At 44.3% G+C, this 25984-nt stretch overlaps 5 protein-coding genes across 19 annotated transcripts; 4 read left to right on the forward strand and 1 right to left on the reverse strand.

The window, feature by feature from the left end:
- Positions 1-32: 32 nt before the first annotated feature.
- Positions 33-6220, forward strand: LOC118502385 (cytochrome P450 10-like). The gene is made up of 12 exons (XM_036034607.1): positions 33-303; positions 373-479; positions 1137-1416; positions 1483-1552; positions 1652-2208; positions 2276-2619; positions 3597-3771; positions 3839-3945; positions 4572-4851; positions 4924-4993; positions 5067-5623; positions 5695-6220. Exons 1-12 carry the CDS (start codon positions 138-140, stop codon positions 6039-6041), a joined length of 3060 nt encoding a protein of 1019 aa, XP_035890500.1. The 5' UTR covers positions 33-137; the 3' UTR covers positions 6042-6220.
- Positions 6221-6409: 189 nt separating this feature from the next.
- On the forward strand, positions 6410-8559 carry LOC118506914 (cytochrome P450 4d1-like). Its single transcript, XM_036044708.1, has 6 exons — positions 6410-6657; positions 6799-6905; positions 6965-7244; positions 7330-7399; positions 7472-8022; positions 8086-8559. Exons 1-6 carry the CDS (start codon positions 6492-6494, stop codon positions 8430-8432), a joined length of 1521 nt encoding a protein of 506 aa, XP_035900601.1. The 5' UTR covers positions 6410-6491; the 3' UTR covers positions 8433-8559.
- Positions 8560-10052: 1493 nt separating this feature from the next.
- Positions 10053-13029, forward strand: LOC118506916 (cytochrome P450 4d2-like). Of its 2 annotated transcripts, none has more exons than XM_036044712.1 (4): positions 10053-10264; positions 11394-12401; positions 12464-12646; positions 12717-13029. In XM_036044712.1, exons 1-4 carry the CDS (start codon positions 10111-10113, stop codon positions 12869-12871), a joined length of 1500 nt encoding a protein of 499 aa, XP_035900605.1. In that variant the 5' UTR covers positions 10053-10110; the 3' UTR covers positions 12872-13029. The 2 variants fall into 2 exon arrangements, with proteins under 2 accessions (XP_035900605.1, XP_035900604.1); XM_036044711.1 differs by lacking the exon at positions 10053-10264 and adding an exon at positions 10884-11177.
- Positions 13030-13479: 450 nt separating this feature from the next.
- Positions 13480-16022, forward strand: LOC118506924 (putative Dol-P-Glc:Glc(2)Man(9)GlcNAc(2)-PP-Dol alpha-1,2-glucosyltransferase). The gene is made up of 3 exons (XM_036044724.1): positions 13480-13746; positions 13824-14423; positions 14497-16022. Exons 1-3 carry the CDS (start codon positions 13588-13590, stop codon positions 15046-15048), a joined length of 1311 nt encoding a protein of 436 aa, XP_035900617.1. The 5' UTR covers positions 13480-13587; the 3' UTR covers positions 15049-16022.
- On the reverse strand, positions 15987-23276 carry LOC118506931 (inactive ubiquitin carboxyl-terminal hydrolase MINDY-4B). Of its 14 annotated transcripts, XR_004905571.1 has the most exons (8): positions 22455-23260; positions 22195-22382; positions 21874-22087; positions 17592-17681; positions 17160-17519; positions 16868-17089; positions 16303-16793; positions 15987-16201 (listed from the first exon to the last, which is right to left on the reverse strand). XR_004905571.1 is itself a non-coding variant. In XM_036044745.1 (7 exons), exons 4-7 carry the CDS (start codon positions 21925-21927, stop codon positions 16365-16367), a joined length of 1227 nt encoding a protein of 408 aa, XP_035900638.1. In that variant the 5' UTR covers positions 21928-22087; positions 22195-22382; positions 22455-22555; positions 23096-23276; the 3' UTR covers positions 15987-16364. The 14 variants fall into 14 exon arrangements, 10 of the variants coding, with proteins under 10 accessions (XP_035900638.1, XP_035900639.1, XP_035900634.1 ...); XR_004905570.1 differs by having other exon boundaries at positions 17160-17681; positions 22455-23276; XR_004905573.1 differs by lacking the exon at positions 22195-22382 and having other exon boundaries at positions 23096-23260.
- Between the last annotated feature and the right edge of the window lie 2708 nt (positions 23277-25984).

A 25984-nucleotide genomic window follows, 5' to 3' on the forward strand; every position in this document is an offset into this window, starting at 1 on the left:
GTCATCGGCTGGGTCACCCGGTGGAGACGCATTCCGTCGCCATTCAGTGAGCCGAGTGGCAGTCGTGTGTGGTGGATCGTTTTGTCGACACGCACCACCGATTCGGAAGCCGGAACAGAAACGGCAGCACCAGCATAATGTTGGCAATAGTGACGAGCGGTGTGGCGTTGCTGCTCTCGATCGTGATCTGGTGGACGGTGGCTAACTATGGCAGTGCGCTCCGGTACGCCGGCAAACTTGGCGGACCCGTGGCGTACCCGCTGGTGGGCAATGGGCTACTGTTTATCAACAAAACTCCGGCCGGTTAGTCGATCGATCGTGCATGCGTGTGTGTGGTTGTGAGTTTTTTGAAACAAAGCTAATAAATTACAGAGTTCCTTCAACTGCTCGGGCGGCTGATCGCACAGTACGGCAAATGTTTGCGTGTTTGGCTCGGTACACAGCTGATCGTGCTCGTAACCGATCCGAAGGACATTGAGGTAAGCGCGTAACGGGAGAGGGTCACCAACTACCGTCGGAAAGGGCTCGAACGATGATCGGCAGCTCGCAGGGTCGATTGGGTGCATTGTTTGTTTGGTTTATATTGTTTGATGGCCTGTGCTCATGTTTGCAAACGCGACCGAATGCCGGTCAATCGAAAGTGCATTTCATCGATGCTCTTGGGGTGCAATTTGTCGCGTTGCTGAAGAGGAAAAAAATGTTTACTGTTTCATGTCACGTATCGCGCTAGAAAATGATGCGTAAAGTATATTTGCATTGCAAAACGTGCTGTAACAGTAAGAAGCGGCAAAAATATAACATAGTTTCGAGCTTCGGAACGAATCGTGTGATGCAATGTCCGTTGGAAGAGCACTTAAACTATCGATTAGCAAAGCCATTACAGGCATGCAAATAATAGACCTGTCGGCAGTATCGTATGAGATCCTCTAGGGTTGATAAGGCCTGGAAACATGGGCGCTGGTATTTTAAAATTATCATAACTTTAACTGGTTCAGGCTCAGGCAAGCGCCGGGAAAAGTGGTGAGAATTTTTTCGGGAAACAATAAATAACGACGAGCAATTGTTCCGACACTGGGCGATGAGGGAGAGTAGGAAATTGTTTTGGACTAACACTACCACTTCGCTGCATCTTGCAGGTCCTCCTGAGCAGTCCAAAGTACATCGATAAATCCGGCGAGTATGACTTTATCCGACCATGGCTGGGTGAAGGGCTGTTGATAAGCCGGGGTCGCAAATGGCAGGCAAGGCGGAAGATAATCACGCCAACGTTTCACTTCAAGATTTTGGAACAGTTTATCGAAATATTTGATCAGCAGGGCAACACGTTCGTCGACATTCTGCGATTGTTTGCAAAATCGGGCGAAACGTTCGATGTGTTCCCGCTGGTTACGCTGTGCGCGCTGGACGTTATTTGTGGTAAGACAATTGCGGCTTTGTAAAGCGATCTTTAAGAACTTAGCTGTCGATGTATCTTCTATTTAGAGTCGGCGATGGGAACCAAGGTGAATGCACAGATCAATTCCGAGTCACAGTACGTGAAGGCGGTCAAGGAGTTAGTAATCGGTGTTGCAGCCTAGTCCTGTCACGCGCCTGTCACTTATGTATGTGTGTGTGTGTGTTTGTGTGTGTGTGTGTGTCTCTCTATTTCCAGGATTACCAACCTTATACAGCTCCGCATCTACGACTTTGTAATAAGGTACGAGTTCTTCTTCCGCCTTTCGGCCAACCGGCGAAGGCAACGGAAAGCGCTAGCCATCCTTCACGGGTACACGGATAGCGTGATACGGGCAAGACGGCAGGAGCTGAACACCAGCAAATCTGACGATCAAGCAAACGCGCACCACGAGGATCCGGTAGGGCTGAAGAAGCGTATGGCATTCCTGGACATGTTGCTGCAGGCGACGATCGATGGGCGACCGCTGACCGATCTCGAGATCCGGGAGGAGGTGGATACGTTCATGTTCGAGGGACACGATACGACGACATCGGCCATCAGCTTCCTGTTGCTGAGTTTGGCGAAAAACCCCGACGTTCAGGAGCGTGTGTTTAACGAGGTGCGAAACGTGGTGGGTGATGATCGCAAGCAACCCGTAACGATGGCGATGCTGAACGATATGCACTACCTGGAGTTGGTGATCAAGGAAACGCTCCGGCTTTACCCTTCAGTACCAATGTTTGGAAGGAAAATGTTGCAAAACACCGAAATCAGTAAGAAGATTGCCTTCCTGGACAAATCCTTAAGATACTAATTCAACATGCAATGTTCTCCTTTAAGATGGAAAAATATTCCCAGCCGGCAGTAACGTGATAATGTTCCCGTTCTTCCTTGGACGTGATGCCGATTTCTTCCCGAACCCTGAGAAATTTGATCCGGAGCGCTTTAACGTGGAAACGTCGGCAGAAAAGACGAACCCCTACCAGTACGTTCCGTTCAGTGCCGGACCAAGGAATTGCATTGGACAAAAGTTTGCCGTGGCAGAGCTGAAGAGTTTGGTGAGCAAAGTGTTGCGAAACTTTGAGATACTCCCATCGGAGGAACCGTTCGAGGAAACGTTTATTGCGGAGCTTATCTTGCGTCCGGAGCGGGGCGTTCCGATACGTGTTAAGCCACGTGTATATTAACCGGCTCATCGGATTGTTAAGGGTGATTGGGACTAATCGGGAAGATATTGTACTTATGTGTGGTATAGTTCTTAAAATATGATCACTTGATCGAACAAGTGACCGAAGATGTAATTATGTATATGCATGCAAGGTATTTTTGATATATTTAATAAATAAAGCCAAACTAATATAACGCGATCAAGAAGAACTGTGGTTGGTTTTAATTGATTGGTCTGAGCTTGATCTTGTCCGGTCGATTCTAGATCATCCATCCATCCAAAGGGAGCATTCGTTTTTAGGTTATCGCTTTATCAAATGTGGGCTAAGGGCACTAGCTATGGCTGTAATGCGCTTGAAAGTTCGCAACACTGATAAGAGCATTGAAAGGAAGAAAATAAAGGAAAAAGTTCCCTCATTGCGATTGATACGTCATTTGTCAATGATTGCAGCCCACCGATGATCGACGTAATGTAGTACAGTGCAGTAAACATGTTTGTAAGTATTACCAACATTATCGTTCTTCTCACAGTAGTATTACGCAGCGCCATTAAGCCATTCAGCGAACAACGGCCAGCAAAGGGTTTGCTGTCTTTAACATCGGAAATGAGCAGTAATGATTAGATGGCCTCTAGCGTGTACCTGAACTTGTAAGTTCCACACACACACACACACACACGCCGGTCGAGGGCCTAGAATTAGTAGCAGCAGCAACAGCTTCCTACTACTAGCGCCAACAAACTAGTAGACCTTCCATTGCGCAAAGTGTTGAATCGTCTAGCGTGGCCGGTAATGGTATGGGTAGGTTGCTTGCTTGAAGCCTGCGCAGGGGGGCCTCGCCAAGATGTCAAGTTCAGCCACACTGCGCACGCTGTGTGGCACGCGGGCACGAGGGTTCTAATGTGAGCAAAACGGCTAAGAATAAAATGGCAACGGTTGCCGTTCGACGGGAGCTGCTCAGTGATTGATTAGAAACCGAAGGAGCAACTTGGTGAGCCTTAGCAATGGTCCTTTCCACGGTCGTGGCGCTGCTGGCACTAGCCGCATTGGGTGCGATCTACATCTACCAACGGTTTGGTGAGATGCTAAAGCACACCGGGAAATTGGGAGGCCCACCAGCGTATCCACTCATCGGCAATGGATTACTGTTCCTAAACAAATCACCCGCTGGTAAGGGAAAGCACTCGAGGCGTGTGATTGTGAAGATGATCCTGTCCAATTACTATCGCATTTGCAGAATTCCTAAGGATCATTGGTGCACTGCTGAAACAGTACGGTGATTGTTTTCGCGTTTGGCTCGGTACTCAGCTGGCGATCGTAGTGATTGACCCAAAGGATATCGAGGTATGTGGCTGGGGGGTGCCAAGTATCTGTGTCTCAAAGTGTAAGCTAGTCTCTGTGCAGTATTAATGTGCCACTATCCAACCCTTGGATCGTTCAACCCTGACGCGGCGTGTGTAGAACTCAGCAACAGCAACAAAAAAAGTGCAAGTGCATACAGCGGCTGTCCATGAATCTGAAACTCAATGCCACGGTCGAATGGCGGTGATCACTGCACTGCACGAGACCTCGCCGAACTGGTTAGAGTTTCAGGCGGGCCAGTGTACATAGGCCAGGGTGGAAGATAATTAATTGCAACGAACGATGTGACGATCGTGGTGAGGTTGTAGTTTTTTTGTGTGTGTGGCGCTAGTGCAGTTTAGCTCTACGATGTGATGATTTATTGCGATCGGGTTGTTCAACGTGCAATGAAAAGTGTAATTTAGTGTTAATTGTAAAAAAAAGTTTAAAAGGGCCAGTTTTTGTGGTGTATTCACTCTTTGTAGACGAGGAAGGATTCGATAAGAGTTGTTTCAAATCAATTATTTGGATTTGAGGAATGATCAACGATCGCTAATTAGTCTCAAAAAAGAAAACTAATCATCTTATTTCCAGGTGAAGTTATTTATAATATTCTTTCTGATCGTTAGGTGTTGTTAAGCAGTCCCAAATACATCGACAAATCCACTGAGTACGACTTTATTCGGCCATGGCTGGGAGAGGGATTGCTCACGAGTCGTGGACGCAAATGGCACACGCACCGGAAGGTGATCACTCCGACGTTCCATTTCAAGATTTTGGAACAGTTTGTGGAGATATTCGATCGTCAGAGTACCACCTTCATCAAGGTGCTGCAACCGTTTGCCGAATCGGGCAAATCGTTCGACATCTTCCCGCAGGTGACACTGTGCGCATTGGATGTAATCTGCGGTAAGCGCTTAATTGCGGCTTAGTGATCGTTCTGAAGCTCTATTTCAACGTCTTGTTTGCATTTCTCCACAGAGTCAGCCATGGGAACGAAAGTGAATGCACAGCTCAATTCCACCTCAGACTATGTGCTAGCAGTGAAAGAGTATGGCAGACGACAAGATCGATCACTAACTCACCGTACTTATATGTTGTTGCTTTTCTTTCACCCACTACAGGATCACAAATCTCATACAGCTGAGATTTTACGACTTTCTCATAAGGTACGAGTTTTTCTTCCGCCTATCCGCCAACAGTCGCAAGCAAAAGAAGGTGCTAAAGGTGCTGCACAACTACACGGACAGTGTGATCAAGGGACGGCGTCAGCAGCTGGAAGCAAACGCTTCCGGCGGATCGACGGAAGAGACGAGCGATCAGGATCTTGGCATCAAGAAGCGTATGGCCTTTCTCGACATGCTTCTCCAATCGACGGTCGATGGTCGTCCGCTGACCGATCTCGAGATACGGGAGGAGGTGGATACGTTCATGTTCGAGGGACACGACACGACCACTTCCGCCATCAGCTTCCTGTTGCTGAGTTTGGCGAAAAATCCCGACATTCAGCAGAAAGTGTTCGAGGAGGTGCGGGACATCGTGGGGGATGATCGTACGCGCCCCGTGACGATGGCGATGCTGAACGACATGAGCTATCTGGATTTGGTGATCAAGGAAACGCTTCGGCTGTATCCTTCGGTACCGATGATCGGAAGGAAAATGCTTCAAACAACCGAAATCAGTAAGATCAGTAACAGTTGTTGTGTGAGGGGTGTGATCGGGCATGAGGCTTACGGGTTCTTTTGCTTGCAGACGGTAAGATCCTTCCAGCCGGTGCGAACTTGATCATCATGCCGTTCTTCCTTGGACGTGACGCACGCTACTTCCCCGATCCGGAACGATTCGATCCGGAGCGGTTTAATGTGGAACGGTCAGCGGAAAAGGCAAACCCCTACCAGTACATCCCGTTCAGCGCTGGGCCTAGGAATTGCATCGGACAGAAGTTCGCAGTGGCGGAGCTGAAGAGTCTGGTGAGCAAGGTGCTCCGCCATTACGAGATTCTGCCGTCGGCCGACAAGCGGGACGAATCGTTCATTGCGGAACTAATATTGCGGCCCGAGCACGGTGTGTTCGTTCACTTGAAGCCAAGAGTTTATTAGGACTCGGAGACGGTGTATGATGGTGATGATGTGTTTTTAATGGCCATATTTATTGAATTAATGAAAAAACCAAATTGTAATAATTGTACTGTGTTATGACGCGAAGCATGGATAAAAAAGAAGGTTTGTTGCTTGTTGTCCCGTTGAAATCTAAATAAAGAAGTCTTTCCTATACATTAGCCCAAGTTATCGATTACTAACATGAGTATACAATGGTATGAGTGAGCTAATGGGGCACTCAGCTGGTTTCTCAAAGCGTTGTCGAATTCCACTCTAAAAAAAGGGTTGCGGGAGATCGGGTTCACCGTTCGTATTTTTCTAATCTTTTCGCGTCTTCTGATAAGAACCCGCGAACGTAGCCGCAGACGTTCAATGGTCCGTAGAGTTAGTTGTGCCCAAAAGAGCACGTCGGTCCGTGTTTTCGTTTCGGTGAGTTAGGTGAGCTTCACCATGTTCGTGGCAACGTTAACCTTCGCCGTGTTGGCCATTTCCGTGGCGCTGTACGTGTATGTGGAAAAGTTTAGCAAAATCCTTAAGCACAGTGGGAAACTGGGAGGTCCCCGTGCTTATCCGCTGATCGGCAATGGGTTGCTTTTTGCTGGCAAAACACCCGCAGGTATGTTGCGTGATAACATCTCCCCCGATCGGTATCTTATCAAACAACGCGTGGGATTGATTTGACAGTGGGAACTGTGGTGAAAGGATTAGGGCCGGCCAAATGTGCGATGAAATAATTACTACAGAAAATGTTTTACAGAGTTTTTGCAGACTGTAGGACGGCTCATACAACAGTACGGCAAGTGCTTCCGGGTGTGGTTGGGAACACAGATGCTGATCGTCATTACCGAACCGAAAGATATAGAGGTAGGGATTGATTTGCAATTTTCCGATCGAAGAACTAATCAGAATGGTCCCTTGTACAGGTACTTTTAAGCAGCAACAAGTACATCGATAAATCGATCGAGTACGACTTCATTCGTCCGTGGTTGGGCGAAGGACTGTTGACCAGTACCGGGCGCAAGTGGCACACTCACCGGAAGGTGATCACTCCAACGTTTCACTTTAAAATTCTGGAGCAATTTGTGGAAATATTCGATCAGCAGAGTAACACGTTCGTGCAGGTGCTGGGAGCACACGCCAAATCGGGCGACACCTTTGACATCTTCCTGCCGGTGACACTGTGCGCGTTGGACGTTATCTGTGGTAGGTTTCGGGCTCTAAGATTAGCTCCGGGCCCGTCCTGACCTTGCCTGTTTGTGATTGTTTGTTTGTATGCTTGCTCGTCTAGAAACCGCCATGGGTACGAAGGTCAACGCTCAGCTCAACGCCAAATCGGAGTATGTGCAGGCGGTTAAGGAGTAAGTAAGGCCGTTATCTTGCGATCGAGCTCCCAGCTAATGCAATTATGATAAGAAGGCTTTCTCTTTCAGCATTACCAATTTGGTTCAGATCCGACTGTTCAATTTCCTTATTCGGTACGAATTTTTCTACCTCTTTTCTTCGAATCGGCGCAAGCAGCTGGAAGCCCTGAAGGTCCTGCACGGATACACGGATAGTGTCATCAAAAGTCGACGCAAGGAGCTGGAGTCTGGGAACAGCAACACGGTTGACATCAACGAGAATGATTTGGGCATTAAGAAGAAGATGGCATTCCTGGACATGTTGCTACAGTCGAAGATCGACGGACAACCGTTGACCGATCTCGAGATACGGGAGGAGGTGGACACGTTCATGTTCGAAGGGCACGACACGACGACATCGGCCATCAGTTTTTTGCTGCAAAACCTAGCCAAACATCCGGAAATTCAGCAGAAAGTGTTCGACGAGGTACGAAACGTGGTTGGTGATGATCGTACACGACCCGTCACGATAGCGATGCTAAACGATATGCATTATCTGGATCTGGTGATCAAGGAAACGCTTCGCCTTTACCCTTCGGTACCGATGTTTGGAAGGAAAATGATGGAAGATGCCGAAATTAGTGAGTGTATTTACTGTGGTGATTTGTTCCACCTTTAGCTAAATTACTTGAAATATCTTTCAGACGGAAAAGTGTTTCCAGCGGGCTCGAACACAATCATCCTACCATTTTTCCTCGGTCGCAATCCGGAATTCTTCCCGAACCCGGAAAAGTTTGATCCGGAACGGTTCAACGTGGAAACGTCTGCGGAAAAGACAAACCCCTACCAGTACGTTCCGTTCAGCGCTGGTCCACGGAATTGCATTGGACAGAAGTTTGCCGTGGCAGAGATTAAGAGCCTCACTAGCAAAGTGTTGCGGCATTACGAGTTATTGCCACCGGTCGGAAAGTTTGATGAAACGTTTATTGCTGAGCTTATCCTGCGCCCCGAAAAGGGTATCTACGTTCGACTGAAGCCACGCGTTTATTAGTTTGATGGATAGATGGAAAAGATGAGGACATGGATTTGTGGTGGAAAGTATTAATAGAGGTTGTCCAAAGCTGATCGTAAGTTGAGGATTGTTGGAATAAAGTAGTATTGTTGGAACGACGCTCAAATATGTTTTCTTCAAATCCCTTGTCGGTAAGGATTGTTTTGACTTTATTGGGACTTATTCCACCATAGCAGTTCACTACACTTTCAACAACTCCCCACACAATAAATTCGAAAACACACTGTCTAGGATTAAGCAACAATGTATGATCGTTGATTTACGCGTTTCATCGATCGAAATCCGATAAACATCAGCATCCAGGGCCAAACTTTGCACAAAATGTTAAGACTAGTGATGGAAATAGCTGGGATCGCACAAGGAAGGCACTAACTTTAACAGTTCAGTACCAAAAAATTGGAACATTTTGTGAAGATCTTTTCAAAACGATCGACAGTGAACAGGATGCCAAGATGAATGTCATCAAGTAATAGAATTTTGAAGAATGTGTGCAGATAATAGGGGACGATGTCCATCGTTCATTATCTTTGGAAGATCTCATTTAATAACTGGAGATCATAAAGATCACTCTCTTGGGTTCTTTAACAGCCCTATCATCCGGTGCAAGAATAATTGAGAACATATTTAGCCCTGGTGAATGACCTATATGAAATAATAGAGGATCAGGTAGATGTTGTCCATCGCTTCGAATCGACCGCCCTTGGTGCGCTTCTTGGAAGGTCCTTGAAGTGCTTCTTTCTTGACCTCTATGGCTGGAGCAGATCGTCATATCGGCACAAACAGCTTATTGGCTTGCTAAAAGCACCTGAGCGTGATTAGAGAGATGATTGAGATCGCATCTAAAGAGTGGTGTCTTTCGGTTACAGATTCCTGGCTCGTTTGGAGTGCTCCCAGCGAAAATTGGAAAGGTTTTATCTGCGCTCCTGGAGGGTTCCCGTAGATTATAGTGATCGTTGTGATACGTGGTGCGAGGTTACTTTACGTAGAGGAAGTAAGTCTTGTCTCGGTTCCTCAGTCCCTTTCTTTGTAATGTGTCGTGATTTTAGTGTCATGGGTGACCATTACGATTATAAATTGAGGCGGATTGGATTTGTGGCCGTTGTACTGGTTAGAGCTTCTACTTTAATCAGCTCTGTGTGTATTGGCTTTAAACTAACTTAAAGAAGTTTCAGAAGCACTGTATGGTCTGTTGAAACTCTTAATAAATCATAAAATCAACAAATCTTTACCTTTAATTTCCATTTAGTTCCGTAAGATGCAGGATATTATTTAAAAATTACATAAAAAGTTAGCTCTACCTGACAAAAGCTTCTCCTGAATTCGGATATTGGCAGTTGCACTTGTGTTGGACCTCTATCTTGGAATATTCATGGAGACGTTTGATTTCATTCGTACATTTAACCGAAGATTAAGCGGATTAAAACCGTTCAAATATGAAACGTCTCTTATCAGATATTATTCCAATATCACAATTCATGGGTGGTATGGGTCGATTAGACTATCTAATCATCTGTCAACACCTGGTTGATAGCAAGCCAGATTACCCCTCACGTACTATAAGGTCCAACGACACGCTGTACTCGTGAGTAGTAAGTGAGGATACTTGAAGTTGTAAAGCTTCGAGTAGTTACTAATAAATGTGTTGTACGTTAAAAAGATGTTGGTGCAGTTTATTTTAACGTTTATCGTGCTCGTGTTGCTGCGCTATGTTTCCCACGATTGGTCGTTAAAAAAATCGGTTCGCATTGCTGGACCGAAGCCAGTGCCCGTACTAGGAAATGTGTTGATGTACGCGGGGAAAAATCCGTATGGTAAATGCTTTATTTATCAATTAAATGAGGAATATGTACTTCATTTGCCTTTGTTAATCATCAATTGCTTTTATTAATTGTTAACGGTCCAATTTTTAATTAAATAACCTTAAAATTATTCCGATACCTCAGAAGCATTCATAATTCATCCCTTCTCCCCGACTGAATGACTGTGCAGAATCAACAGGCGTGCAATCGGTGCACTCTGACCGTTAATCTCTGTGCAGGGCAGAAAAATAATCTACCAATCCTTCCCCCCCCCCCCACCCCCCATATCGGAGGGTTGCCCTATTCACTAGTAAGCCTTTACCTGGGTAGCACTTTGCCGGTGTCGTGTTGTTACAATATTTGTCGTACCGATTGGTTCTTGTTCGGTACAGCTCGCGATGAGATCAATGGGAAGCATCACATCAACGCTACTTCGCGATATACACGCTGTAGCTGTTACACGCACGCTTGATTACAAGCACATGGTGGAGGCTCGCTTATCTCGCGTATGTGGCGTACAAAACAAACCCCTCCGTTCACGCACACAAACGCAGCCGCACGGGGGCAAACAATCGTAGTAAATATTGGTAGGGGATGCTTTGAGACTTTGCTATTTTTTTGCCTCAGTCATCCCCGGCATCGCAGCTGTTGCGGACACGCGTAATAAGATTGTACGGCATAAGTACGCTAGGGGAACAGACAAACGTTGCCATCATTCTAGAGCAGCTCTCTTTTCCATTCTTCTCTTCGCTGCTGTTGGTGGTGGTGATGGTGGTGCAGATTTTGCTAGCCCTGCTGGTGGTGATCCTCACGATCAATTACTTGCTGGTGCGTCAAAATATCAAGTATGGCAAACACATCCCGGGACCGTTGCCGCTGCCGATAGTGGGCTGCTTCTACATCTACATCAATTTGAAGCCCGAAGGTAATGGGACTGTTGCGAGGTGAAACAGGCGATCTTCTTGAATAGCATCATAATTAATATTCTATTGTGCACGTTGTGGTATGTGTTAATGCTCTATTAGGCTTCAACATCCGCCGTAACAGTGATTTGATTTATTGCAAAAAAAAATCTGTTTGTGGAATAAGTGTTTTGAGTGAACAGGTTGATTCACTTTTGCTTTTCCCTTTTCCTTCCCAGACATAATCGATTTCGTGTCCGAGCTGAGAAATAAGTATGGTAACCTGTTTCGCGTCTGGATCGGGAACCGGTTGGCACTGTTCTGCACCAACGTAAAGTACAACGAAACGGTGCTGAGCAGCCAGAAGCTGATACGGAAGAGCGAGCTGTACAAATTCCTCATCCCCTGGCTCGGAGATGGGTTACTGCTGAGCACGGGCCAGAAATGGTTCAACAAGCGCAAGATCCTTACGCCCGCTTTCCACTTCAAGATACTGGACCAATTTATCGAGGTGTTTCACAAGCAGAGCAACATCATGGCCGTGCGGTTGCGGCCGGCGGCGAATGGATCGTTGGTCAACATTTACCCGTACGTGACGCTGGCTGCGTTGGACATTATTTGCGAAACGGCAATGGGTACCTCGATCAACGCACAAACCGATGCCGATTCGGCATACGTTAAGGCCATAACGGAGCTGAGTCTGGTGCTTACCGGGCGGTTCGTGAAGGTGTGGCAACGGGTTGACTTCCTGTTCAATCTGTCCGCCGACAAGCGGCGACAGGATCGCATCATTAAGGTGCTGCACGAGTTCACCACGAAGATCATTCAATCCCGCCGGCGGGAACTGATGGAGCGGGGTGGCGCTAAGGTTGAGGATGAGGATCCGGCCGATATAGGAACGAAGCGACGGATGGCGTTTTTGGATGTGCTGCTGCAGGCCACTATCGATGGACGTCCGCTTACGGATAGAGAAATTCAGGAGGAAGTGGACACATTCATGTTCGAGGGTCACGATACGACAACGATCTCCATATCGTTCACCCTGCTGCTGCTTGCTCGGCATCCCGATGTCCAGGAAAAGGTGTACCAAGAAGTGGTGGACATTGTGGGTAGTGATCCGCACACACCGCTTAGCCATCGTAATCTGCAGGACATGAAGTATCTGGAGATGGTGATCAAAGAATCGCTACGGTTGTACCCACCGGTACCGATCATCGCACGTCGATTCACCGAGAACGTTGAGTTGGGTAGGTACAATAGAGAGAGGTCTGGGAACTAGAAGAGAATAACTTTGCATTAACATTTTTAGAAGGGAAAACAGTTCCGGAAGGGTCCAACTTTAATATTGGGATCATGCACATGCACCGAGATCCTACCCTATTTCCCGATCCGGAACGTTTCGACCCTGAACGGTTCGCACCTGATCGAACGATGGAACAGTCCAGCCCGTACGCGTACGTACCGTTCAGTGCTGGTCCTCGGAATTGCATCGGTATGTAATATCGGGCGGAATCGAGTGCACCTTGGAGCAGATAATTCATATAGCATTTTCACTCTTCCAGGCCAAAAGTTTGCGATGCTCGAGCTGAAAAGTACTGTGTCGAAGGTTATACGTAACTTTAGGCTAACCTCGGCCGGTCCGGAACCAAAGCTAACGATGCAGTTGACGCTGAAGCCACGGGACGGTCTGTACATTGGATTCGTTCCACGTGCATAGTGGACTGGCTGCATTTCTACACATTCGCTGGCTGCAACCTGCTTTCGACGATCGCCGAGCATAATATGCGGACAGGTAAATTGATTGAATCGCTAAAAGCAGAGCGCGCGTTATTTTTGGAGTGATGTTTGTTTAATAAAATAATAAATGAAAAACCAGTTTGAGTTAAACAAATTGCTGGAGTTCTGTGGGAAGGAAACTGAACGTGTATGCTGCAAAAAAATAAAATACGGGCACAAAATGCAACAGTACAAAACGACCTTGAACCAGTTTAAATATCTGGTGGAATGAAATATTTCACGAATCGTTTCACCGTGAAACGTAAACAGCTGTTTTTCACGCTTGACATGTGTCATTGCAGGGGCTGTCGTGCGGCTGGTTTGATTGGCTGCGTATACACAGGACGTGTATGAGATTACATTTGGAGTTTTTTGAAATTCTTGAAAAAATCCAAACTAAATGCGAAGAGAAAAGCAAAAAAGAAATTTAATCTTTCCTTAAATTTTAGCCAATCGGAAGAACATGCTGATTTAAAAAAACACATATCAAAACCTGAATGGTTTTTCGGAAAATGTTGACCATTCGAAGCGCGTTGTGTATACGCTGTCAATCTTCGCCGCTTAAATTTGTGCCAAGTTGTAAACAAACTCCACGTATCAACAACACCGGCAGTTCTATGGACGTTTTTAACGTGAAATAAGTCTTGATAAGACCAAATGATGATCAAAAAGTTAGTTCCATTAGTTTGCCTACTCGGCTATTCTGCTATTTCATTCGTTGTGTTTAATAAAGTGTACGAAACGAGTCAACTGGTGATCGATGAAGAGTTTCACTTACGGCAAGGAGACCACTATTGCCATGGCCGGTTTCAAGTGGTAAGTGAGAGTATATAATTTCTTTGCGATATTAAATCGATAATAATTCGATTCTTTTTCTCGGCCGCTACCACCAGTGGGATCCCAAAATTACAACCTTTCCTGGGCTTTATCTGGCATCCGCTCTTGTGTTACGACCGCTCGAAGCCTGTTCGGTGTACAACTTGCGCCTAACGTCGTTCATAGCGGCAATCATTAACGTAGTGCTTATCTACAAATTAAGACAAAGCTTTCTAAACCAGAAAGGTTCCACCATCAAGGTAATGCTGGAAACGGCTTCACTGTCGTTGCTTCCGCCGTTGTATTTCTTTTCCCATCTGTACTACACGGATGTGTTGTCCGTGACGGCGGTGCTACTGTTGCTGCTAGCCAGCGAACGACGACGGCACAATTGGGCAGCCCTTTGGGGCTTTTGTGCTGTGCTGATGCGACAAACCAACATCGTATGGGTTGGATTTGTATGCGGTTCGCGAGCCATCGATATGCTGGTAACCCGTGGAAGGTTACGAGAGACACTGCTCTCACCCCGACGAGTGTTTGCCGTTGTTGCGGACATAATCGATCGGTTCTGGGCGTACGCTATCGTGATGGTTGGCTTCATCGCTTTTCTCGCATTCAATGGGTCTATCGTGATAGGTGATAAATCGGCACACGAAGCTGCTGTGCACCTTCCCCAGGTGAGTAAAACGATTGCGCCACGAACCAAAGGGAAAAGATTTAAATTTTTAAAATATTCTCATCTTATTTCAGTTGTTTTACTTTGTCGTATTTTTCGCGTCATTCAGCGCTTCCCTGGTACTTCCTGCGTTAAGAACAATCTTGAGAACGGTATCACACAAATGGTACGTCGGACTGGCAGTTTGTGCAGCTTTCGGGGCCATCGTACACTACAATACGATCGTGCATCCGTACCTGCTGGCCGATAATCGACACTACACGTTTTACCTTTGGAACCGTTTCTTTGGCCGCTGGTGGTTTGCACGTTACCTGCCATTGCCGGTGTACGTGGTCGGCGGATTGCTGCTGTGGAAGGCAAGCATGCAGCATCAATCGTTTGGATACAAGCTGCTCGCCACACTGGCCATACTGGCATCGATAGCGCTACAACAACTGATTGAAGTTCGGTACTTTATTCTTCCCTTCCTTGTGCTGCGAGTGTTGCGCAAAGGAGGAATTTCAAGAGGTGCTCTGGCGGTGGAATTGCTGCTTAATATTGCTATCAATGTAGTAACATTTGCGCTCTTCTTTCAAAAAGAAATAGTGTGGAAAAACTATTCCCATCCTCAGCGCATAATGTGGTAAGTTTGGTTTCACCTTCCGTTACAAAGGCTGTGTAACTAAAATGGCCATAAAAGTCTGATTCTACTAAGTCTATGCATAAAATTAGCTATATTAATTGGAAAGTAAAGCTAGAAAAGAAATACTTCTTGGTAGCTCGAATCTGCAGTAACAAAAATGGAGTTAAAAATTGGTAAAGTAACATCTAAAAGTATTGCAAAAGGTTTAAAGACAAGGAACAACGATATAGAAGTGTTCAGATGGTAGACATGCTTTCATTCTACGCTATCATTAGATGGTACTAATCATCAGAAAGTACTACACTGGTACCACTTCTTATAGCCGCAAGGAAGCCTGAGCAACCCCATTTTCAATAGCAGCCCTCATTTAGACGATGAGCAATACTTAGAATAAACGATAATTAAAGAAGATAAATTCTTGATCTGGCGTTTGCTACTAAACCGCAAATGTACAAGACCGTTGCGCTTCGAATCTACGCCTTCAAAACCATGATAACAGAGCTGATTTGTACTTCTTCTTCTAAACGACCTCTTAAGGTCATGGCCATGGCTGCCATCTCTTGCTTACTAGACTTATTGATAACTACGTAGTCCTCACTACGGAGAGACGAATAGGATTTGAACGCCAGTCCTCAAAGAAAACGGATTTTTTTTTGGTGGCGATAATCCTTGTGGTTTTCCCCTGTCGAGCTCTACGAGAAGAATCAATCCCTGCTGAGCTTACAAGCCTATATAGTAAGTGGTATCAGTGTATGAAGAATCATTAGTTTTACCTCCAGTTGGTGCTTAGAACCAGCAACAGCAATGAAGCTTCCTCATAAAGGACTGGGACCCCAAATTTTAAGCAATATCTTCCCATGGCGCCGGTATGACAAGCTTGATCAGCCAAACTGTTGATGAAATACGAAATGATGGTGATGATTTGAGTGAGAAAGTTTGAGCTTGGCAAGATTGAACAATAAAAAGAAACTAAGCGCAGAACAATTTATTCCCTATTTATTCGGAACAGCAAGCAGCAAGTGAGTCTTGTTTACGGGGGACCAAAAAATCGAGCATGCGGTTCGTTGGTTTGGTTCGCGCGAGTTCAGTTTCCTTCCAGAATCCAGCATCCAATTGCAGTTGCAGTAGCAGTTGATAGAGAAACCGAAACGAAAATACTGAAATGGGGGAAAAATGTGTAAATTATTTCCGCTTCAGGGAAATTGTAGACATAGGAAAAGGGGAAGTCATAGGAACAAAATGGGAAAGTGCTGCTCACAATCGTCAGTATTGTGATCTAATTGGGCGAAACATCACACAACAAATAACCATGCTAAGCTTTTAGAAGTTCAACGAGGCCGGCAGAGCGCCATGGTACGTGATCTTGGCGTCCATCCACTTCGTGTGTATAAGTCTTTCCAGCGGCGTAGAGACCATATCGTCCCGCTTGCGGTCCCCTTCCTGATCACCGTTATCGCCACCGCCCTCGTCCTGTCCGCGGTTGTCGACGGTCATCGAAAGGTAACAACCGGCGCAAGTGTAGTAATGCAGCTCGAATCGCTTTTCGGCGTGATAGTTGCGCAGCAGCTCTCGGTTAGAGTTGAACAGCACTCCGTAATGGCCGCAGCAGCAGCTAACCCAGACCGGGGTGGCCGGAGTTTTGAGTCGCGAACCGGGCATACGGGAGGCGGAGCGCATCGCCTCGTTTTCTCCCTCCCATACTAGCAGCCCGATCGCTCCACGGCTCAGGATTCCGAATTGTGGTACGGCCTGCAAGAGAGAGAGAGAGTGAGTGAGTGCTTAAGCAATTTGATTGGACTGATCGACGAACGACGCTCACTTACGTAGTGATCCTCGTCGCCGACGTACACGACGCCATTGTGCAGGTACGGCGTTGCACGCCCTGTTAGCAGCAGTGTAATGACGTTCAGGGAACCTTCCTCGTGCGGTCCCATCAGATGGGCTCCCTTCGGTGCATCCAGATCGTTGCGCATGTTCTCCATGCCACGCGTTAATACAGCACTGTACAGATAGAGCAGCGTTCCTGGGCCAGGATTCTCTGTAAACTACGGGTAGAGGAAGCTTGTGTGAAAGTTATCCGTTCCCAAATGGACTTTTCCCCTTTTGCGCACTTACGTAGGGCAAATACCGCTTCATAAATATCTGCAGATCGTCCAGCTTGGTGAACTCGAAAAAGTACAGCTTCTCCGTGACATTGTCCTGAAAGTAAACGTGGCTGTGCGGTATGTGGGACGCCTCGCCCGGTAACGCTACGATCGCTTTCGACTTTTCGCCAATGTTCCACAGTATGTCCGACATGGCGGTGTAGAGGGACAGGGCCTGTTCCGCCTCGGTCGGCTTCAGCAGCTCCTCGAGCGGGACCGATTTGTCGCGGGGCTTGTTGTCGAATATGAACTGCTTGATGATGTGTGCCTGCAGGACGGACTGCATGCCTCTCGTTGCATTGCGAGGAGTACGCAGTCCGTACGGATATTCCTGTCGGATGGAACGTGTACGGTGTTGAATTGTACGGAAAGCGGGAAACGGGGGGGGGGGGGGTTTACATACTTGGCTTGCAGGCCCGAACGTAAATCCAGTGCGTGTCCATTCACCACGTGGAGGACTGGCTGCTGATCCGAATACCGTTTGTCGTAGTTCCTAGAATGGAATGACGAGATGAACAACTTTAGTTCTGATTTTAAATGATTGCATCGTTAATTGTTTAAAGATTATAATTTCATAATAAGTTTGTAATCACTCGGAGGAATGCTTTTACTGAATAATCGAATATTCTAATCCCGTTGTGGAAAGTTGCAATCATACAATGGAATGTTACATTCAGTTAGGAGAAATTTGTTACTGTTTAACTCTACAATTTGCTGTGCAATTCCTGCCGAGCGTTAGGTTTGATCCTGTCAACAATAAAACATCCTGTTAGTCTTGTAAAATTGTAAAATGGCATACGATCGTTAGTTAACATTCCCACACCCCGTCATGCACATTCGAACAGGTTTTATTTGAAAATTCGTAGGTAATATTGCTTTAATTACCACTGTGGATTAAGGATCCTCATCTTCCACAGTCGCGTTACAAATTTATCTTAACTGAATGCAACATTTCTGGTCCGGTGGCCGAGGCGACAACGGTGCTGATCTCCACAAGGCAAGACCGGTTCAAATCCTATCCAGACCGCCTCCTAGTACGTAGGGCTGATTACTTTACTACGGGTAAAATCAAGTCACAGAAAGCCAGAAATGGCAGGCCGAGACCTCTCGAGGTTGTAGTGCCTAGGAAGTAGAAGAACAATGCAACATTTCATTGTATTTGTTCTTCAAAAAAATCCATTGTATGATTGCAATTTTCCACAATAAGGTTGCAATATGACCTAATGTTAATATGCCGGGTGTCTCTATTTTAGTTGTTCCAGTTTAGTTGCTTCCAGTCTAACAGAATGATTACCATTACAAACTTATTGTAAAGGCAGATTTACAAGAAATTATTTTGGAAATGAACTTTTAAAGTTTAGTTAGAAATTTATATTTATATACCGATAGAGCTATCGTGAAAGTTGTTGTAAAGATGTAATCTACAACATTTTTCCCTGTTGAAACATAATTGACTTGTTTTATTCGTGGATGGTATAGTTGGAAACAATTAGATAGGTACGACTGTTGAAGCAAGGACTGTAGAGAACACTTATAGTCTTTGAGCTTACACTTGTCGGTACTCATCCTCATTGACATAGGCTTTTTCTTAAACTGGCACAACATATTCAGCCAAGTTCTAGAGAAAGGTGTTCTGTAGAATTTTTGTACTCGTATGAGTTGAAACCCTCGATACAATGATGAGGTTAAAGCTACAACTATATCATTACTATGCTGGGTTGATTGATAAAATCGTTAGAACGGCACCTGACAATTCAACTCCTTGAAGTCCGTCTATAAGGACTAAGAAGGCATAAAAGGTCCAAATTGAAATGGAGTTTTGGCGCTTTAGCGAGGAGACCTATGCGCTAAAGTAGCACCTGATGAGAAAGTAAGCATGTTTTTGTATTTTTGATATCCTTCAAGAACGGCAGATCTGAATCTTTTGGTTTCTTGTTCACGTTGCACAATTATTTTTTTTCTTCTGTCATTCTTTGACGAAGTAATCATTAGATCTAAATTCGTTTATTTTAAATAAACACTACCTACAAGCAAATATTCAACAAATATGGTATAAACCACGGTTCTGGTTAAATGTTTGTCCTTAATGATGATTCTTACGATAAACCTCTTTTAGGTAGTCGTCGCCAATGGTTGCCTTGCGATCCTTTCTGTCTACTGTTTCTAGTTATGGCCTGTCCGAAGTTGAAGCGATATTTAGTTTTTTTTCATACCCATAAACGGGTATAACTACATTATCTTATCATTTTACAATCTGTTTTACCCATAACCGGGGATGAGCGCATTATTCTCGGTTCTTTGAAGCACAGTGTGACATCTAAATTAACTTGTTGTTCTATATAAATCTAAGGGATAATGCTTAAGTAATTGCTCATTTAAATTTACTACAAAAAATTTCGACCATGTACAAGAAATTTTTCGTTATAAGCAACGTGACGTCGTTTGGAAGTATGGGAATGAGGGGCCGTTACAATGATAAGCTTTACGAGTTGTACGGCGATCTTTCCATCGTGCAGCTAATGAGACTCGCCAGGCTCCGGTGTGCTGGTCATGTCATGAGAACGGTTTCAGACGACTTAGTTCGTAAAGTCTTTTCAATTCATTCACATGGGCGGAGGAGACGTGGTAGGCCCAAAGCGAGATGGACCATGAGCAGTGTCGGGGATTGTTGGTGCAGGCCAAGACGTAAGCATGTAGCCAATCCGACTGAACATGTAAAGCAGTCATGGCGTAACGGGTAGCCAAAAAAGAGTATGTTTACATAATGAATAAAAGATTGCCATAATAATTTTCATTATTTGATCTTAGGTTAGAGCCGCTAGGGGAACATTGTTAGCTAAGGGGGAACGATACTAATTAGTTTTTTTATGGTTAAATTTAATATTTATGAGGATCTGCTACATCCGCTTCACACGTGAATGCGGTGTTGAGACCAGTTTGACTAATAGATTGTCCCTTTACTAGAATTGCACATGTACGAGAAATGACTTGATCATCACTAATGCATCTTAAAAAATCTGAGACGATTTAACAAGGATCATTACAGCATTTAAAAAAACACGTTGCATCAGGCCAAAAAGAACCTTAAATATCTAATTTTCTTAATTCTTAAGTCTGCTTTGCTTCCTGTCTAGATGAACGTCTTAATCCCGAATTAAATACAAAATAGCACTTCAAGGATATTTCTAATTAATTGAAATATGGATATATGTTTTTAATGTTGCCACGCATATAATTGGTAAGAGCACCAACAGCTGATTCAACTCAGACAATTTTTAAGTCAATGGAGAATCGTGAGACATCGAAATAAGACCTTCTTCACATCTGGGATTAAAACTACTGATTTCGATACTTCTTTTAGGGAACACGATATCATGATTTTTACAGCTCTTAACCCCGTTCTTACGAAGATCCGTTTGTTTAAAAGAAGAACTGGAACAGTTAGGTAATAGCGACGTACTAGTAACTTGTAAAGAGTAATAAAACGCAAGTTTCGCAATAGCATAATCTACACACATTTTAACAATTTTGTTTGGCACATGCAAAATTCCTCCATAAAACATAACAATTGGAACACCAACGGATTTTCCCCGCTATAGTAAAGGCTTCAAAAATCGCTAAAAAATACAAGTAGCTACAAGACAAAGACAAGAAAAAAAAAACAAGAAACCCATATTTATCGTAAACATATTTTTTTTTACTAAGCCTTTTTGGCTCCAGTTTTTATGGGTAAGATACGATTTTTATCATATTTGAATTATTAGTATTTTTGATATCGCATGTATTCATGGCCGTCCTATTTGAATGAAAAACAATTTCATTTACTCAGTTGCATTTTTTATCACCGAAAGTTTGAATAACCTTTTTGATAAAATTTCATAATATTGATTTGTTTTTGAACAAGTGACATCCGCAAGTAGTGTACCAGTTTTCATACCAGTTTAATCTGTTTTTCAGAAAGGTTGAATGTTACGTAGTATTGGGAAAGTATTTAAAAATGAATGTCACACTCTTAGTCAAATAGGCACTCCTCTTGTAAATCAGCAACAGATGCGCTGCCTAACAGTGCAGAACTAAAGAAAATCGTTGATTATATCACAATTTTGCTTTCGCTTAGAAATTTGCAAATCATTGATAATATAACTGTAATACTAAGTCGATTTGTCGAAAATCAGTTAGGATTATAAAGTAATGGTTACTTTTTTATTAACTTTGGGTGGACTTTTTCCTTATTAGTATTCGTTGTGCAATACCAGCAGAATGTATAAAAGATGCAGACAATGAAGCTAATGTGTTTACAATAATGTATCTGTGATTCAAATTAGCTATGTATTTGGCCAGATTTATAGTCAACGATCGCTGAATCGAACACATCACGGTCTCGGCCTGCCATTTCTGGCTTTCTGTGACTTGATTTTACCCGTAGCAAATTAGTAAGCACTGCGTAAGGGGAGGTGGTGGCTGGATAGGATTTAAACCCCGGTCCTGCCGAGTGAAGACCGGCGCCGTTATCGCCTCGGCCACCGGACCACCCTCACACTAGATTTACTCATTGAAATTTTATAAAGTATATTTTTACCACTTGTATTAGTCTTCGTCTTTAGATGTCTTTAGATGTAAGTAACTTATTTTTCTTAAGTTGTATTTGATTCCTAAATAGGAAATGAAAAAAAAAACAAACTTACGATAGCTTCATCCATCGTTATGGGCCGCCCACCAACTATTTTCAGCTTTGCCATGATGCAGCTGCACTGTTTGCACTGGATAACCGTTTCACGAATGTATCGAAAGAAATCAAATCTGCTACACTTGAATGTAACAATCGAGATCTTATTTATTGTTGATTATCGGATTCGTTTGTTGTCAAAGCACTTCACTTAATATCACTCATTTTGTTAACTGCACAATGAGAGGGAAAAGATTAAATTTAAGACTTTGCAATGGGATTGCAAATGAAATGCTTCCCAGAGAAAGGAGCTCTTTGGGAAGTGAACTTTTCACCACACCTGCAGAACATGCACTCCGAAAGATACACCAACACCGGGCACGCGCTATCGACCTTGCAGCTGGTTTCTTCTAGCTTTGGCTTTCAACGCCAGGCGATGTCGGCTCGTAAATCGTAACACTCAATCGCAGCACCGGAAAGTTAGCAGTTCCCCAAAACAAAATCCTTGTTCCGCCGCACTGTACGACACTGTAAGGATAGACAGAGCACTTGAGTGAATGCGTGCTTGACATGCATCGATTTACACCTGTACGCACGCACCTCGTATGTCTGGCGTTCGAGAGCTGGGGTCTTTTTTATTCGCTTCTTCGTTTCAGTAGAATGTCTCGGAAGACCTCGGGACTCGGTTCGGAGCTAGACGCCTATAAAGTATGTCACTCATCAACACCGGTTTCGGTGGAATGCTCAGAATCTGAGCTTTCAATCATAGGCTTTATCTAATGTATCGTGCTGCTAAATTGCTCCGCACACTTTTTGGCTTAGTGTTGGGCGACTTTAAGACCGTTTGCTATCATTTACACAATCCTCAGGGTCTGGTAAACTGATTATTCCATTATCACTAAGAAACGATGCAAAGAGCAACATACGCAGCCATTAATACATAGCACGCAGCCATGATACTAATAAGCGCAACTATAAGAAGCTCTAAAGACGTGCGTATATTCAGTGCTATAAACAAGAACCAATTCGCTCAACTTTTTCACCAGTTTTCACACATACACTCGGAGCAACCTAAAAACACGATTCCCACTGCTTATACTAACACCCGGAACGTTTGGAGTGCGTGTGAATTGATTCGCGTGCTAACTCAATATAGTCTTCCGAACCGTTGCTTGTAGTTTGTTCGTTTCGCGAAACTACGTCCACTACGAACTACGTTTGAAGCACTGCTGCAGCTGCACCTTGCACGGAACTGAAGGTTACGGGGGTAATCGCGGGTAATCGACGGCGGCCAACCCGATCCTGAGTCCGAATTGAGCACCCGTGACGAACGACTTCCAGCTGGCGAATGATTCGAAGTGAGCATTGGGCCAATAGTTTTATGCGGCTACTTGTTAGCTAGCGGATCCGGTACGGGCTTTTGCAGGGATGCGCCCAACAGATGGGGGTTGGAGAAGCTGAGGACGGGGGGCGTGACAGCGATGGAAAGTTGAGCGTTGTTGCCAACAACGCGGCTCTATCCTTTCGTCCCAGGTGTTCGACCCAACCCCGCGGGTTACGAGCTGTTTTGCTGAATTTGATGCGCCGCGCCATAGAAGTGGTGCAATAAACACGCCACGCCACGCCATTCCGGCCGGGGCGTTTGTTTGGGGTGTCTTATTTGGGCTTCACTTCAGTTTGCTGACGGGTCGGTGAAGAGTGGAAACCGAGCCGTTGCTTGATTGCCGTGCCGCTGTCGGCTGTCGGGGCCGGAGGTGAAGCGGGTCTCTCGCACGCGGCGTCAAGGATGTTAGGTTCGTTGGGTTTTCATTATTTTGCGTTTTGTTTTCGCGCAAAATGCTCGGCAGGAAGGAAGAAGAAACCGAAAACGGAACGTGAGTGTGTGAAGATCACATCGAATTCGAATGAGCACTGAGGCACTGGGGATGTCGGAGTGGAGACGACAGGTAGTAAGTAATAGAGCGACGAAGTATTTACTTCAATTTCTCTTTGCTTTTTAAACTACTGATCAGAATTTCGTCTAATTTCCTGGTGAAAGTTTAATAATAGGTCCTGCGTACCAAGATCTTTTTGGGTGGGATTCGTTGCAGGCCCTTCCATGTTAGCTCACCGTGAAATCAATAATTTCCTTCTCCAGAATTTCCTTACAACGAGTAGTTTACATTCATTTAGCCCCATCTTAGCGCCATCCGCACACTGGCCCCTCACAGAGTTTGCTGCATCTACACTACAGAGAACAGAGGTTGGGTTTTCCCTCAAGACCTCAATTTACCGGGAAATCGGATCGTGTTTGACAGGCGAAGGAAGAAGAACACCAGAAAAGGGCTAAAATAAAAATGGGGTTCTAAATTTAACGGAAACGGGCCACCGCTTCGAGTGGCTATGGCTAGTGGGACGTCCGTCAAGAGAGTTCCAGCAGAAGCCGGCTGGAGCAGGACGAACAACGGATACGGTACGGAGTGCGGTTTTGCAGCTTTTAACGTAGTGTTTGTGTTAAGCTTGCTTTCGTTATCAGTTCGCTGCATGTGTGTGAAATAGGTTTAAATTTAGTAGTACTGGTTTGAGTACCGGCAATCATACGAGTGTATGTGTTGTTTGCAGTCACCGTAATGATGGCTGTCAATCAATTTGATGTGATGTTTGATCGGTTAAAAAAACGTTTTGAGGTGTGTATGAGTGTTAATAAAATCTTGATTGATTTGTAGAAAATTGCGTAAATAACAGAACTTTAAAAGACGTGCGTTGTTCTTTGCACCGATAATGTGACACACTTGAATATTGTTTATTACAGGGTTTGCGAGATGGACTAGTAATGATTGAACCATATCTTGGTACTTGGCTCAGGATGAAGCAGGTCTGAAAGTCTGAATAACGACTCCCCTCTCTCGGGTACTCACTTTTCGCAATTGAAATACACAAAGCTAAAATCGGATTTTAATAATAATAATGATAATAATAATAAATAATAAAGTTTTTTGATTCAACAAAAGCGGCTTGGCCGGGATAAGACAAATAACAAGGAGGCAATGCCTTGTATTTTTTTTGTAATACGGTGTCAAGCCGTCATAATCAAACTGAAAAAACGGCTTGGCCGTATTATTTGTTAATTTATTTATTTATTTATATTTAAGTATGATGCCTTGACGCTGTATTGCCAGCACTGTATATGCTGTCGATTACAAATCACTAAAAATATGTATATATGTATATAAATATTATTTATTAAAAGTAAAAAAATAGATAATGAATAAATAAATAATAATAATTTGAGGGAATAAATGTTCCCCCTTGGGTAGCTTATTCTTCTTTCTTGGCCTAACGACCTCTTAGGTTATGCCTGCCATTTCTGGCTTGATACTGCATATTTGGGATTTGTACATCGGTACTGCCGTGTGAAAACTAATAATCTATTGTGTGAAGAATCTAAAGGTCATTATTATTATTATTATTATTATTATTATTATTTTTATAAATTCTTTCAATGGGCTCAAAAACCGAGCATGCCCGGGATAAGGCAAATAACAGGGAGGAAATGCCTTGTTAATTTTTGTTAATTTTTGTTAATTTTTGTGAATTTGTAAAAGTCAACACATGCGGTGTTGACAATACGGCGTCAAGCCGTAATCCTAAAAATATAAATAAATAAATAAATAAATTCTTTCAATGGACTTAAAGGTCTAGTTGAACCTTCATAAATTATATGCCTAGATAAGTACTAATTAAGCTAAGCCTGTTCGATTGGTCCAACTCAGTAAAATGTTATTTTTGAGTGCTGCGGTGCTGATGTTGAAGTCATGAATGTCACTGAATTCGTTAAAGCGTTTGCACATCGCGGTTAGTGGGGCATTGCTGGCATAGGTTCTATTCATATAACGTTTTCGAAGGATCTCTCTTACTATGATCGGCCTTTCAGGAGCATACATATTTATTTTCTCTAGTAAGTATGGTGCGTCAATTTCGTGTGATATAAGCTTAGCTGAGAAAAGTGTTTGGGTTACGTGTCGTGTGTGACAAGAAGGTTGCAAGCCTAAGAGTGAGCAGCGGTCAAGATAGCTTACATGACTAGTAGGACGAAACCACGGTACATTTCGTAGTGCTAAACTAGTGAACCTACACTGAATCGGCCCCAG

Source organism: Anopheles stephensi, chromosome 2 (genome assembly GCF_013141755.1).
Source record: "Anopheles stephensi strain Indian chromosome 2, UCI_ANSTEP_V1.0, whole genome shotgun sequence".
Taxonomy (NCBI): domain Eukaryota; kingdom Metazoa; phylum Arthropoda; class Insecta; order Diptera; family Culicidae; genus Anopheles; species Anopheles stephensi.

Coding starts and splice junctions, on each gene's coding strand:
- LOC118502385 (XM_036034607.1), top strand. CDS start 138: ATGTTGGCAATAGTGACGAGCGGTGTGGCGTTGCTGCTCTCGATCGTG. Junction 1,553..1,651: donor TACGTGAAGGCGGTCAAGGA/GTTAGTAATCGG, acceptor CTCTATTTCCAG/GATTACCAACCTTATACAGC. Junction 3,772..3,838: donor CCTAAACAAATCACCCGCTG/GTAAGGGAAAGC, acceptor TCGCATTTGCAG/AATTCCTAAGGATCATTGGT.
- LOC118506914 (XM_036044708.1), top strand. CDS start 6,492: ATGTTCGTGGCAACGTTAACCTTCGCCGTGTTGGCCATTTCCGTGGCG. Junction 7,245..7,329: donor CGCGTTGGACGTTATCTGTG/GTAGGTTTCGGG, acceptor TTGCTCGTCTAG/AAACCGCCATGGGTACGAAG. Junction 7,400..7,471: donor TATGTGCAGGCGGTTAAGGA/GTAAGTAAGGCC, acceptor TTTCTCTTTCAG/CATTACCAATTTGGTTCAGA.
- LOC118506916 (XM_036044711.1), top strand. CDS start 11,021: ATGGTGGTGCAGATTTTGCTAGCCCTGCTGGTGGTGATCCTCACGATC. Junction 11,178..11,393: donor CATCAATTTGAAGCCCGAAG/GTAATGGGACTG, acceptor TTTCCTTCCCAG/ACATAATCGATTTCGTGTCC. Junction 12,647..12,716: donor TGGTCCTCGGAATTGCATCG/GTATGTAATATC, acceptor TCACTCTTCCAG/GCCAAAAGTTTGCGATGCTC.
- LOC118506924 (XM_036044724.1), top strand. CDS start 13,588: ATGATGATCAAAAAGTTAGTTCCATTAGTTTGCCTACTCGGCTATTCT. Junction 13,747..13,823: donor GCCATGGCCGGTTTCAAGTG/GTAAGTGAGAGT, acceptor CGCTACCACCAG/TGGGATCCCAAAATTACAAC. Junction 14,424..14,496: donor CTGCTGTGCACCTTCCCCAG/GTGAGTAAAACG, acceptor ATCTTATTTCAG/TTGTTTTACTTTGTCGTATT.
- LOC118506931 (XM_036044744.1), bottom strand. CDS start 21,927: ATGGCAAAGCTGAAAATAGTTGGTGGGCGGCCCATAACGATGGATGAA. Junction 17,682..21,873: donor TAACGATGGATGAAGCTATC/GTAAGTTTGTTT, acceptor ATTCCATTCTAG/GAACTACGACAAACGGTATT. Junction 17,090..17,159: donor TGAAGCGGTATTTGCCCTAC/GTAAGTGCGCAA, acceptor CTCTACCCGTAG/TTTACAGAGAATCCTGGCCC.